Genomic DNA, 14,219 nt, shown 5'->3' on the forward strand with positions numbered 1-14,219 from the left:
CAATGACATTGTGAATTATGATTGATTTCAATATTCTGAAGTATGCAGTGGTTCCGTTGTCCTACAAGGCATGCGGCTGTCGCCTTGGGTACTACAACTTTTGTCAGGCTAATTGGTTGTCTTTAGCCACACCACTTTGTGCTTTTGCAAGTTTCTAAGGACCAATGAATAAGCAATAAACAATAGTACCCACTTGCGCTGCCTTACCAGGTTGGGACAGCGCAGCCACAGGCTCTGCGGCTCTGGGCTTCTGTTTTTCTATTCGAATTACCCGCTGGAAGCTCACACTCTGGCGTCAGCGCCATCGCTAGCGTTGGCCTTGCCCGAAAGCCATGTGCCAAAAGCGCTAGCTACGCCGCTCGCTCTCCGTGTTTTGATATACTCGTTTTTCACTTCTGTTCAAGGACTCTTCAGCTGCCCGATGTGAAGCACGCCAGCTGCAGTACACCGCCGCATACCTGGCAACTCGCTCGGTAAAACTATGGCTGAACGTTGGTAGAGAGGTAGAGGTAGAGTCGAGGCTGTGGCTGCTTTTGACGCGACGCGCGAAGCGTGGTTGGCAACCCTGTCCGCAGCTGCTGGCGTGTTTCGTTTTCAGCAGGTTTTTCATTGAATGCAGGGAACGGAGCGTAGGCAGCAGGAGTCCAGGCGCTTGAATCGAGGAAGACGATGAAAAATGGGGACGGCGCGCGGGTTCCAGCTGTCATGAATGAACATCAACATCGATGAGACTGTGGTGCGCGCAACGGCACTCACTTTGAATAGTTTGCTAGGCGGCTACGCTAGCAGCCGCTCCATGGCTCCTGCGACGGTGATTTCCGCGACCGAGAGCGGCGACGACAGTTTCTTGGCGGAGGACAACAACTGGCTACTTCGACTGTTGGTGAACTTGCTCGGCTACGCCACCATCATCGGCCCGGGCGCCCTGATCATATGCTATGTGCGCAGGACCAAGTTCTTGGAAAACCAGGGCAAGTGTAATTTGGCGCCGAGACGGCGCAGCCGACCGTGGCCACGCCGCTTTGCCGTGCCGGCTTGTTTAGCGTCACTGTTCAATTGCTTTTGCCAGGCGATATTGATTTGTTTCTGCAGTTCTCGATGGTAGGGGTTCGCTGAAAAGCCCATAGCGAGCCGTTTATCTTCGCCGCGTCCTTTATCTGTGAAGTCATAAAACGCGGGCAATTGGAACGACGTTTTATGATAACCATATGCGCAAACGTCATGTTGCAAGATTATATTGTCGCCTTGTTGCTGTTGCACGTAACTTCAAAAGGGGCTTTTGGTACGAAATTCCGTTCTCTTAGCATCGAGCCTCACGAGTGAGCGTACCTGCTAAAAAAAAAGAGAAAAGCTAGTTTTCTTTCGCAAGTTACTTACATATACGCGAGCACTGCATAGCGACGAGACGCTACATATCCTGCTAGCAGATTCATTCTTCTACTGCTAGCTCACGCAACACTACCACTGACGAACACGTATTCGTGTAATCCTGCATTAAATCTTGGCGTCCTGTATCAGGGAACATGTCGAAAGCGCTTTTTACCATATATGTCTTTGGAGCCGCCGCGCTTTCATTCAGGGCGACCGGCGCGATAAATGCACGCGTGGCGCTGTCAGCTGCGCGAAAGCAAATGTCAGCACGAGCTTCGCTACTCAGTCTGCGCGACCTACTGCCATACAGTGCAGGAAATTCAGCGGCTATTCTCATATAATAACCATGTAGAAGCGCACACATGCTAAACCGTAAAAAAAAAAAAAAAAAAAAACATTCCGCCAGCTGTGCTTGCAGCCAACTTGAAAAAAATATCAAAATTGAGTTACGAGAACGCACTACGTCGCGAATGACAATAAGCTGACAATGTCCGTGTGGCTCCCCACGAATGACATTAAAGTTTGACATTAAAGACATTAAGTTTGACATTAAGAATGACATTAAAGCACCTGTTAATGTCATTTCTGTACCCGTGTGGCAGCTAGGGGTATGACACTCTACAAATAAATGCGATATTATAATCAATTCTAATCGTACTAGTAACTAAACAAAGGTGGAAATCATTTAACTCATTCATGTAGGTTACTGTTCCAGTATGAACCGTGAGAAGCGAGCTGGGAAATGGACAGTAATTCGGTTCAGCTAATCAGTTAGCTTCTCTTTGTTTGATATAGACCAGTTCTTTTCTTTTTTTATTAGTATTGAGTTGCGGTATACTACAATTGTGTCGTGAAATCGTTTTATTACATTTGACATGTGCGTTGTGGTACAGCTATGATACTGTATGTATTGGGTACAACAGTCTAGTAGTGCAAATTGACTTTTCACGTGCAAGTGAGCCATTTAATGACACTACTGTGTAAGTGCCAAGTGGAACACAACTATGCGTAGGTGATCAAAAACAAAAACTGCGAGCTTCGTTGTTGGCCTTTGAGAAAAAAATGCCCATTCGATGAGACGGAGAACCTTAATGTTTAAATTTTGTGTGCAGCATGGGTGTTCATTTCGAGATCTGGTGGGCGAGAAAATAAATTCAGGGTTTGCCGTGTTAGTTTCTTTTACTATTCCAATCTTAAAATTCTTGCACACAGATAACTAACCACTCAAGGAAGGCAGTGGTAAATATAAGTAAATAACAGCTACACAGCTCAGAATGACCTGACATGTTCTTTTTACCACAAGCTAGCTTGCAGTTCATTGTACATTCACAAAGTGTGTGAGTAAAAACAAGCAAGACAGGGTTTCAAAGGAAGGTGGAAACTTAAGACAATGAAAAGTTGTCAAACAAGAGACGACAGTATCAAGTCTCATTAATCGCACTACAAATGATTGAATCATCTCTTGCATTCATCAATTTTTTTTATTCAGTTGGAATGATAGCAAGTACACAACTGCCTTAGTAAGTTGAAATGATGCATTCTGTTGTCTTTAATTTTTTTTCAATATTCGCTCCTTGTTCTGCAGTAATCAGTATCTGGGATGTCCTGTAGGTGTGCTGCAGTGGATGTCCTTCAGATGTTGTGTGTTTGACTGGTACTGGGTGTGTACCCTTTGCGTCCAACAGGAGGTCCCCTTGCACGCGTACTGCGCTTGTTTGTGCTGGGACATGAGCCGGACGTCAAGCCAAGCCTTGAACTGGGAGGGGGCACCGAACCGCCCCGACCGCCGAGTCGTTCCTTTCTGTCTGAGGCATTTGTGCTGGCCTACTGTTTCCTGGGTCTGCAGGTAAGAGATGTGGTGTCAGTGTTTGATGAGCTCGTTAAATAAGTCCCGACTAGCAACTCAAGCTGGACTGAAATAATGTAACAATTCCCTTAGCACTTCAGTGATCCGATCAGCATTTCTCCTACATTAATCACCATGATCACCTGCTCATTGTAAGTAAGGGGTAAGAAAGGAACAGCTTGGTGTCTAAAACATGGCCGCCATGACAAGTTTCCAACTTCTGCAATTGCTTCCAGTGCCTGCAGTGCCCAAAAGCATGCCCTTCTAGATTAGCTTTTTCCGTTCCGAGGTGGTTGTCGATGGTGGTGCAATTTGGACACCATCTATAGAACTGAGTGACAGGAACCCTTACATTGTGCCGGCCCTCTTTTCACATGATTAAAATTTCATCTGCTACGCTTAGGGCCTTTCACTCTACAGCGAAATGGCTTTAAAGAAACTCTAAAGGCTAAGGTGGAATCATCCTGTAGTTGGTGACAACCTAAGGATGCAGTGGCAAATACACCACTGTCCAACTCAAAACAGAATTTGTATAGGTATGCCAGCCAGTTACGTTCACTCATTACCATGACATCACGGTGTACACTTGTTTATTATAGTATCTGTATTTTTAAGGAAAAATGTTTTGTAGCACAGAGGTGCAGAAGGCACATACAGCGTGGCTTTGTGGGTGAGTTTGCACTGAATTCTCGGGTTGTCACCGCGAATAGACTGTTCTACTACTTTTCTAGAAAGCTCACAGAGCTTGCTGTGCACCAAGAGATGACTTAGTCGCAGAGGAAATTGCAAATGAAAATGCCCCACAATTTTTCTGCAATTCAGTTACCTACTAATGTAGCCACACGTACAGGAATGCTGTGCTGCGCCAGCAATCTCGAGGTCATGCTCTGCTGTGCTCTGGATCTTGCTTTTAGTTGGAAAGCTGCACAGAGAGGGTGTTGCAATCCTGAAAATAGTGCTCACAAAGGTGTGAAGAATATCGATGACCTCGGTGAGATAATGCAATAAAGTTGGCCAAAATGTGTTTTCCTTCACACGATGCAGTTGTCTTTTTAGTAATTCAATTGGCACCTGATACATCATTGAAAAATGGTGCAGCACTTTTGCAGTGACAGCACCAACTCTGCTCTAAGCTCGTACCACTTTCTTGCTTACGAAAGCTCTTTTCTTGTTAAATTCCTTAAGGGCTAATTTCTTTTTTTCGAGAAACATACCTTAATGTCTCATGTTTTTTTTACATTACATGCCTTAAAAACATGGTTGAAAACAGAAATTAGTTTTCAAATATTGTGGTAAATTTGATTCAATAAAAGCGATGATGTTAGAACATCTCCGGCAATCTACATTGCTAGGAGGTCTTTTCAAAAGCCAAAGAGTGACCATCATTCATAATGAGCTGAGGTTGTCAAGATCCCTTAAGGGGGCTAAAGGAATTCTGAAATGATGTTTTCAATTTTCTCAGCATTATATGAATATTTAAATCCACTAAATCCTACAAAAAGAAATGCTGGCAAGCTTCAGGTCATTCCAAGTAATTTACTATGATACTCGTTTCTACAAACCCGCTTTGGTTTCGGTGCCAACGAAATAGACAGGGATACATGGGATCGCTCCGTTCCTGCGCTGCCGCATGCCAACACAATGAGAATAAATGTGCACACTCTTACTAAGGCCTTAAGGCCTTAAGAAGAGTGTGCTTAACTTAAGGCCTTAAGTTAAGTGGCCTGAAGGCCACTTAAGGCCTTAAGTTAAGGCCTTAAGTGGCTCATGGGTCGAAAAATCCGATGTCCAGCATTACCGAAAAATTGACCGTTCGGTATTATGGCACTAAAGTTCAATGACACCAAAATTGATGGGAGTTGAACCCACGACCTTTGGTGTTAATTAAGGCAAAGTTAATCGCAGCACTCGAACCCACAACCTTTGGTGGGACCAAAATTCAATGGCACCAAAATTGATGGTGCCACCTTTGACGGTTGAATCCACCACCGTTGGTAGGAGCCGAACCCACGTCCGTTGGTGTTAATTAAGGCAAAGTTACTTAAGGCACTTGAACCCACGGGCTTTGGTGGGATTCGAACCCCCTACCTTTGGTGGGACCAAAATTCAGTGGAACCAAAACTGATGGTGTTACCATTGATGGCCGAACCGACAGCCTTTGGTGTTAATTAAGGTGACATTAATTAAGGCACAGTTCATTAAGGTAGAGTTATTTAGGCACTCGAACCTGCAACCTTTGGTGGGAAAAAACAGGTGATAGGAAGTAACAAGGCATTCAAATGAAAATGTCAAGTAGTGTAATAAATGTCTCATGAGCACGTAGGCTTTCGCCTTCATCCTATTTGGCGCATGCTAAAGTAACCGTCAACTTTTCTTCTCTTTTTACGAGAGTAACGCATTATACTTTGCTTTGTTGCCCCACAGAGTTGGCACATATACTATGTTTCTCTGTATCACATCACATAATTGTCGATGACTGCAAGTCCAGCCTTTCGAGACCAACTTTAGTACAACATTTTAAAATATCTGATGTTTGTTTCCCAACCATCGTATCCGCTAAACGTCATCCTTTGCCATGCGAAAAGCATGTGGTAGAGTTTCTATGACTTAGAGGATGTTAGTGCTCCTTTAAGAAAATAAGGTACGAAACTCTTAATGGCACTGACCTGGCCCATGTGGCATGAGTGTAAACAACTATAGACATCTGGAAGTGCTTTGATCTAGGGCTGCCAATGGTTCCGAATTTAGCGGGACAGTCCTAGTTCTTTACTAAATGTCTCAAGTCCCGCCTGGGCTCAGTCGGGACAACCAAATGCCCCAACTTTGTATTTTTGTCTGCTGACTAATGATAAATAAACCAGGTTTTCTTTTTACAATTCCTGACAGCTTGCTTGCATATGTTGTTTGTGTTCTGTTACACTGTCATATACATAACATTAGTTACGCTTTTGTCGAGGTTTTACTCCTGTCTTGGGCTCTAACCGTTCACAGCACTTCTATTTTGTATTGGTAGCCGTGTTAGCCAGGCAACTGCAGAACCTTCCTCGTTGCAAATCATGATGTGGTAGGACGAAAAAAAAATTGTGAGAAAGTTGCACATACAGACTTGGAAGCTCCTGGCACTGACAGGGTCAGTCGTCGTCCTGCCTTCGTCCACTCAAGCGTTGGTAACCATAATTTGGCCTAATTTTGCACTCGCTGTCACATTGCTACGTGTCTCCTGTTGCCAGAAATTTCGATTCCCCCTTGCCCATCTAGTTGCTGGCTGTGAAAAATGTGCACAAGGTCAAGCTTAGCAGGCTGCTGGAGGATAAACCATATACAGTGAAAGCTCGTTAATTCGAACTTCAATAATTCGAATTTATGGATAATTCGAACTGTACGATTTGGTCCGGCCAAGCTCCATAGAAGTCTATGTATAAAAAAGTCCGTTAATTCGAACGCGTAAGGTTCCCTCACGGATAATTCGAACTACGCTCGTCTGGCACACGGCCAGAGTAGCGCGCCTACTGCCTACACACAAGGCTGTATTGCCTCCGAAACAGAGAGAACGGCGAGAGAAAGCAAAATCGGACAAAAATCTAACCGACGCGGGGTCAGCCAGAAGGCAGCGGCGGCTGCCGCCTCTCCGTTCTTCGTAACCTCGGAGACTTCTTGCCCGTTGCGAATCTCGTAGGCTTTGCAAATCTTGTACAGCTGCTAATGTTGTGCGGAGATGGCACGGCAAGCTCCAAAACACAGCGAATCAAGTACGTCGCAGCTGCGCTTGCAATCAAGAACCAACGAATCAGGGCCTTCGCCACCTTCACATGTTCAGCGTCTTTGTCTCGGCAGTCTTCATCGGTTGTGCACCTCTGTTTTCAGCTTAGGAGGTATCGGCCGTCGCGATTCATTGGGATGGTGTTAAGCCTCGGCTAACGTTCGTTTCGGTGGACATCGGTGGTGTGGCACAGTCGGACCCAGAGCTTCGACTTGAAGATGGCGTGTGCCCGCGTCACACGCCATCACTTTCTGACACGCCAAATTTCTGACATGCCCTACTGCTTCCAAGTCGCAGTGTACTGTTGCCCTCCTTCACTTTCGTTAGTTCGAACTTTCGTTAATTCGAACTGAAGCGGCTTCCCCTTGCGGTTCGAATTAACGAGCTTTTACTGTATATGTAGCTGCACAGCTGTTTTTCTAGCTCTGTGTTTCTGTTTGCTTCCTCTTCATTATTTTACACAGGCAGGTGTGCAGTGTTTTCCACGTTCACTCAGTTGAATGCAGCTGTGTCTGGGCAATGGGAGACCTGCGGGCTGCAAAAATGTTCTGCTCAAATTGCTGGTGCTCTTTGCTGCTGGTATTTTAGCATCGTATTGAACATACCGAACATTATCATAAGAAGGGCCTGTACAAATGACCCCTCTGGCTAAACTACAGACTCCTTTGTGCTCAAATTTCAGATGAGCTAGCCAGACTCGCCTGTCTTGAGTCCGGCTAAATCATATGTAATGTCATCTGAGGAAGTTCCTGTTGAAGAACGCAGGTTTTCTGTGTGGTAGGCATGATGGCACTGTCCATGCTGCGATGCCGAGACACCTTACCTACTGGGAATACAACAGAATGCATAGTGGTTTTTCAATCCAGGTGACAGGTGGCACTTCTGTCCCTTTCACTGTGCTCTACACACATTTGGTTTAGCTGCAGATGTGCACTACTAATTCCTTTTTACCGAAACTGACTAATACAGCAGCTATGCATAATACCAGACGAAAACGCAGAAGAGCCAGCAGTTTGGATTTAAAATCTGCTGTTATGTTGACGGCATGGAATAAGAAAAGATGATCAACCAAATTCTTGGAGCATTCACATGGCGTCGCAACAGTTAACTCTTTTGCCTGTAGAAACCGATCAGTTTGATTGACAGTTTTTCTGTGCATTGTTATGCATTTCCGTTAGAATTCTTCAGTACTAGCAACATCATGCTCCTTCTGAAATGATAACTGAAGTTTACCTAATAGTCAGATTTGTCAATGCTCGGCAGATTGTAGAGTCTGGAAACAAAACTTCAACTGGAAGTATTGTCAAAGCTAGCCTCCAGAGCTCCTAGCACTTCAATACAAAAACGCAAAATTTGCGCTTTGGTTGACTCTGCAGCATAGCTTTTAAATGACAGCAGCTGTGAAGACACAGAAGCTTCTCTTGGGTTGTGAATTTTCCGATCCCACGTATAGGCTGTTTTAATGATTTCTCAAACAATCGTAGATGCTCACGAGTGCGTGTTATTTTGATAATTGTGTTCAACTGATATCAAATGCAACCTTATTTTCCCTATCGGGGATTGCTTTTATCCGTCAGCACTTCAACAGTGTATGCGCAAATCATCACGAGCAATCCTTGTCATGTGGGGTTTTCGCTTGCACAAGAGCACGCAGTCGATTCGAGACTGATCTTCGACCGAATCTTAGCTAGCTGTCTAATCTCATACGTTTCGAAAAACGCCCACGCAGGTGCCCTTATCTTAACTGTACAATATTGTGCAACACTCGACATTACTGTACAGCACTGTACAGGAACTAAACAAAGCATGTGGAGGTTCCAGCGCCAGTTGAACGCACACGATACCACCTTGCTTGCATAGAAGAGCTGATCGAACACAATAATCAAGTTTGAGGAGGCTTCTGCATGCTCCCTGGCCTGACAACTATTGCTTCGGGAACCTGAAGTATGCTGTAAAAAACAAACCAGGTGCCTGCTTTAATGAGTAAAAACAAATGCTCCTTGGACAATGGCAAACTTACCAGTTTTCACTTTTTGTAAAGCTGCTGCTTTCCCGCATAGCCTGGGCATCACTGTGGCTAGTACCGACAGCAAAAAATATTCGTCATAACTTTTTTGCGTGATCTGCCTTACAAAAGTTGGGAACTAGGAAACACATGTATATTTGGTATATTTCATATTTCTTTTAGCCTTAGTACTTACACTAAAATTAGCAAATAATTAGTACTTTCATTCATGCTCTTTGAGGTGCTTCTTCGAAGTTTCACATAAGAATTTTCAAAAATTGTCTGAGCAATTATTATTCCTATACATCCATTCAAGACAGCAGTGATCAGGCTATAAATTTATGTATCGCAACATATCTCGCAACTACAACCTCTTGAAATAAATTGTTCTAACGGTAATGAAAGAGTTAAGCGATGCTTTTAATCATGAAAGGTAGCCATGCTTTAACCCTGCATATCACTGAACTTGGCAGGCACAGTAGCATCTTTAACAGCATGACAGCTGGCATACATACTTCTTTAACCCCTTATGCACTTTATTTATTCTAGCTAAAGGTGACCTTATGTTGCTTCTTTTTCTATGGCATTTTTTCATACTCCCTTTTACTAAAAAAACTTCTAAAGCATTTTCAGCCAATTTACTTCATATTTTGCTCATACAAATTCAGCTCCTCATAAAGCAATATATATATATATATATATTCATCATTGCCGCAAACGGTACGATCATAAAGGAAATGTTTTATTTTACAATTCTTCGAAACAAACTATTCTGTGAAGCAAAGTTCGACACCAAAGAAAGTCTTTCACTCATTCTTCAACTTCTAAGGCAGGCCACGAAGTGCGTGAAGTTTCATTAACCACGGAATGGCACAGACAGATTTTCCACAGAGCTCACACTGGGTCCTGGTTTCCATTCAAAACATCCTGCCAAAAGGCACCCAAGGAGCGCGGTTTCAATAATGTAATCTTTAAGCGCTGACAAAGTGCTGCCATCTACGTACTAGAAGAAAAACTAAGCGCGCTTTAAGAATGGGTAAATTGCGATGGACAAGTTGAACTCGTCCTATGCAATGTTTACCACTATTCTGTTGGCAAATGTCCAAAACGCTTAAGGGGTTAATAAACCTTTTTCATAATTGTAAAGCTAGCCTCCCTGCGAGGCAGTTTGCTCAACCAATAGTGGTGTAGTCATTTTTGCAAATGTGTACAGGCACAGTTTGCTTGTGTTATGGCACAAGAAATGTAGACTTGGCTCTGATGATCAAACCGCCAGCAAGAGGCAAGCCCCAGTATGTGCAGGGAGTGCTTCGTATTCCTTTGATCAATGACTCGTGACACCATTAGTTGGCCAAATGTGCAGTGCAGTGAAGCACACACGCAAATTATGAAAAGGGTCTATTGTGGCATCACAACATGAAGAGGCATTCTTCAATAGGGGATACGTAAAATTGTACAAGTGCGTTTCCCCACACAACTCATTTTATGTGCACATGATAGTGGTCGTTGCCCTATAAACAGAAATAAAGTGGGAGTACAAGAGAGGATGGTTCTCTACCCTTGTCATGACATTCTCCTTATTGCATCCTCGCTGTTAGCAAGCCTACCTTTTGCTGAATGGTGCCGTGAGCAGCGCTGTTGCACAGGAGGTGGGCCAGCTTGTGTAAGGCAATGTAATAGTGTGAAAGAGCCTACATCCAGTATTTTGCATATGCCCTACTGTTTTCCCCTTACCATTGCTTTCCACTGTATGGCCTCACTTAAACCTGGGAACTTTTTTGAGTGCTGCATTTTTCACACATTTCGGCTTATTCTCTTCGCAAGTATTGTGCAGGTGTTCTCATAACTTTGCATGTTGTTGTCTCTTCATCTGATAACTAATCTCTTACAAAAGAGAGAGAGAGAGAGAATATCGAAAGGAAAACTAGGAAGACCTTGAGAAAGTACTCGGGGTCAGGTTATACTATACAACGTAGTGATTTGGTTCGCTTCATTCTCCTATCTTTCACCATTTGCGACTGGATGATTTTGGTGATCATGTAGGTGACACGTTGTTCGTACCACTGATGAAATGCATTAAGCAAAGCAATAGGAATAGACTTGTAATGTTATCCTTGCCGAGTTTGCTACTTTGCACGGAAAAAAGAGAAGTTACACCAGCATCCTGTCACGAGCACCTTCTCCTTAAACGATACCGTGCCCTCCTTTGCTGCTGTTGCAGATCTCTTACTTGACCTGGGGCGTGCTACAAGAGAAGATCATGACACAGAAGTATTACGAGGAAGTGCTGCCATCGGATGGACAGCGGTTTGGCGACTCCCAGTTCCTGGTGTTTGTCAACCGCGTGCTGGCGTTCACACTGAGCGGACTGTACCTGCTGTTCACTCAGCAACCGCGGCACCTGGCGCCCGTGTACAAGTACTCCTACTGCTCTTTCTCAAACATCATGAGCAGCTGGTGCCAGTACGAGGCACTCAAGTTCGTCGCCTTCCCCACCCAGGTAAGGGCCGCAAGTGGGGTCTGAAATTTGGTTCAGCCGACTTTCGTCAATTTGACCCCGACGGGATTAATGAAATTGATCTAATTGTCCTTTGGGTTGGGTGGACTTAAACAAGACGTAGAAGATAATGCGAGAACACCTGGCCGATTCATTTGGCAGTATTTGCCCCGATTCTGTAGTACGCCCCCGAATCAAACGTGCGCCTGCTTTTTGTGTGTCCAGTCCAGAAAACTAGGGTAGAGGCAATATTAAAGCTCCTAAAATGAAGTAGAAATCTAACGTACAGTGGATGATCTGGCAAAAAAAAAAGAAAGAAACTAAAGAGTAGGCAAAAGTCTAACGCGTGTCGTACACTGGTGGCCGGTTTCCTCGATCGTCAACACTCCTCGATCGAAGGGCGGGTGAATTGAACTGCGCTAGAGGCATGCGGACGCTTCAGAATGCATTTCCTCTTAAAATAAACCTCTTCGCCGCATGAAACAAACATTTTGAGGTTTCTGGGATGGTATTTCAACAATCCACATTGAGTTAATATTAACCTTTAGTGTCCCTTTCAGCTGTAACCACTAATTAGTTTTCTGAAAAGGTGCGTAATTCATTGATGCTGTAACGTTTCTAATATGTGGCAGCTTTCACATTGTGTACGTCTGGCATCAGAAGTTTGCCAACTGACTTTCCCCTAAACCTAGCCGCACAGCTTGTAATAACAGGTTGCTGTCTGCTGTAGTATACATGCAACTAATACAGTGCTCCTATTCTACAGGCTTGATGTTGAAACAGTGAAGCTGTTTGGCAGAAACCATGCAATGTAAACTTTTGATGCCGGAAGTAGATTATATGATACACAAATAAAGAGGCATTTTTATAATATAAAGAGGCATTCTTAAAATAAAGCTTATAATCATTAGTATGACAGCAGTAAAAGCATGACAGGAAAATGAATCATAAAACAAGGTAATGGAATTCTATAATGTTGATAGGTTCAAAGCCAATGTTGTAAGAAAGAAAAAGACCATTGCATGCTGCAGATGAGACGAGAATAGAGTGAAGTTATAGGCAATGACATGACAGAATTCAAACAGAGAAGGTGCTGAGCTTATTTATTTACACAATACTAGTAACGTAACAAAACCAAAAACTAAGGTTCGTTAGGGATTGAAACTTGGAGCTTAAATACAGCAAGAACAAATATCAAAGTGAACATCTGATATCATTCAAGGCCACCAGTTGCTCTCTTGTTTTTACTGAAATCTGAAATGGAGTCCACAGAAGAGCTAGCTAGTGACTACTCACAAGCTCCGAGACCACACTACTGCAGCAGTTGTCATGTAAGTACCAGTAAGGTGTTACCTGTCTACAGGGTTTTCAGCATGAAAGGAGACCTGAAATCAGTAGTTGCATGATAATTGCTGCTGTATATTTTCTGCAGACCTCACTAACTGGTAGAAGCTGACTAGCTTGCTTGTATGTCAACCTGCCCGTCTGAAATTCGTTGACTGCAGTTCAAAATCATGGAAGGACAGCTGATAGCCTTGAACGGTAATAAGGTGTACTATTTTATATCGTCATCCCCTGTACATTCATTCAAGCACAGCTGTATCACTTTCAAGGCACATGAGAAGACGTTTGCGCTTTCCTGCAGGTGCTGGCCAAGGCGTCCAAAGTGATACCTGTCATGCTTATGGGACGCTTGGTGTCTCGCAAGAGCTACGACTGGCATGAGTACCTGCTTGCTCTTGGCATTTCGGTTGGCATGGGCCTGTTCCTTCTCTCCCGATCTTCTGGAGGTTCCTCCTCATCTCCGACGAGCAGTAGCCTGTCCGGACTGATCATCCTCGCCAGTTATCTCGTGCTTGACAGCTTCACGTCCAACTGGCAGTCCGAGCTATTCCGCACATACCGGATGAGCTCGGCCCAGATGATGTGTGGCGTCAACTTCTTCTCGTGCCTGCTGACGTTCGTGTCGCTGCTCCAGCAGGGGGCACTTGCGGCCTCGTTGCGTTTCATGTTCCGCTTCCACGCCTTCTTCTACGACTGCCTTCTGCTCTCCATCTGCTCCGCCACAGGCCAGCTTTTTGTCTTCCACACCATTGCGCAGTTCGGACCCGTCGTCTTTGTGGTGGCCATGACGGTGCGGCAAGCGGTGGCCGTGTTGCTTTCGTGCCTCATCTACGGACACCGCCTAGGTGCGCTTGGCATCGTTGGTGTTCTCATCGTCTTTGGTGCCGTTTTTGCCAAGATCTACCTGCGTCAGCGTGCTGCTTGATCTCTCGGTGCTTCGGTATTGCTGACTTGCGAAATTCCCTCCTCCCCCATCCCGAGTGATTCCCGATTCCCTTCCACTGCTTGGTTGTGTTCACTGCTGCTGAAAGGCCCAAAGCGACCATGTTTGCTGGCCAGATCTTCAACTTGATCTGTTCTTCTCGCCTCCTCCTCTGATAACCAACAATCTGTGTCGGCGCCCTGCCTGATTTCTTAATGCTTCAGTATTACTGATTAGCAAGACTCCCCCCTATCTTGAGTGATTCCCGATTCTCCTCTACAGCTGAGTTGTGCTCATTGCTAACGGCAAGACTTGCACCTACGATATTTGCTGGCTGGAAATTTTGTGCTCAAGACGTCTGCCTATGGCAGAACATGCATGACACAGGGAGGGCTCGGAATCTCAAACTAATCTCCAGCTCTGATAACTAACGTCGGCGCCAGTTTGTGCAATGCATGCAACCGAGTCCTACGG

General features: G+C 44.6%; 1 protein-coding gene across 1 annotated transcript; it reads left to right on the top strand.

Annotated features, from left to right (window-relative positions):
* The first annotated feature begins 539 nt into the window (after positions 1-539).
* Positions 540-14,214, top strand: sll (adenosine 3'-phospho 5'-phosphosulfate transporter 1). The gene is made up of 4 exons (XM_065436661.2): positions 540-971; positions 3,057-3,217; positions 11,204-11,482; positions 13,125-14,214. Exons 1-4 carry the CDS (start codon positions 710-712, stop codon positions 13,746-13,748), a joined length of 1,326 nt encoding a protein of 441 aa, XP_065292733.1. The 5' UTR covers positions 540-709; the 3' UTR covers positions 13,749-14,214.
* The last annotated feature ends 5 nt before the right edge of the window (positions 14,215-14,219 follow it).

Source organism: Dermacentor albipictus, chromosome 7, assembly GCF_038994185.2.
Source record: "Dermacentor albipictus isolate Rhodes 1998 colony chromosome 7, USDA_Dalb.pri_finalv2, whole genome shotgun sequence".
Taxonomy (NCBI): domain Eukaryota; kingdom Metazoa; phylum Arthropoda; class Arachnida; order Ixodida; family Ixodidae; genus Dermacentor; species Dermacentor albipictus.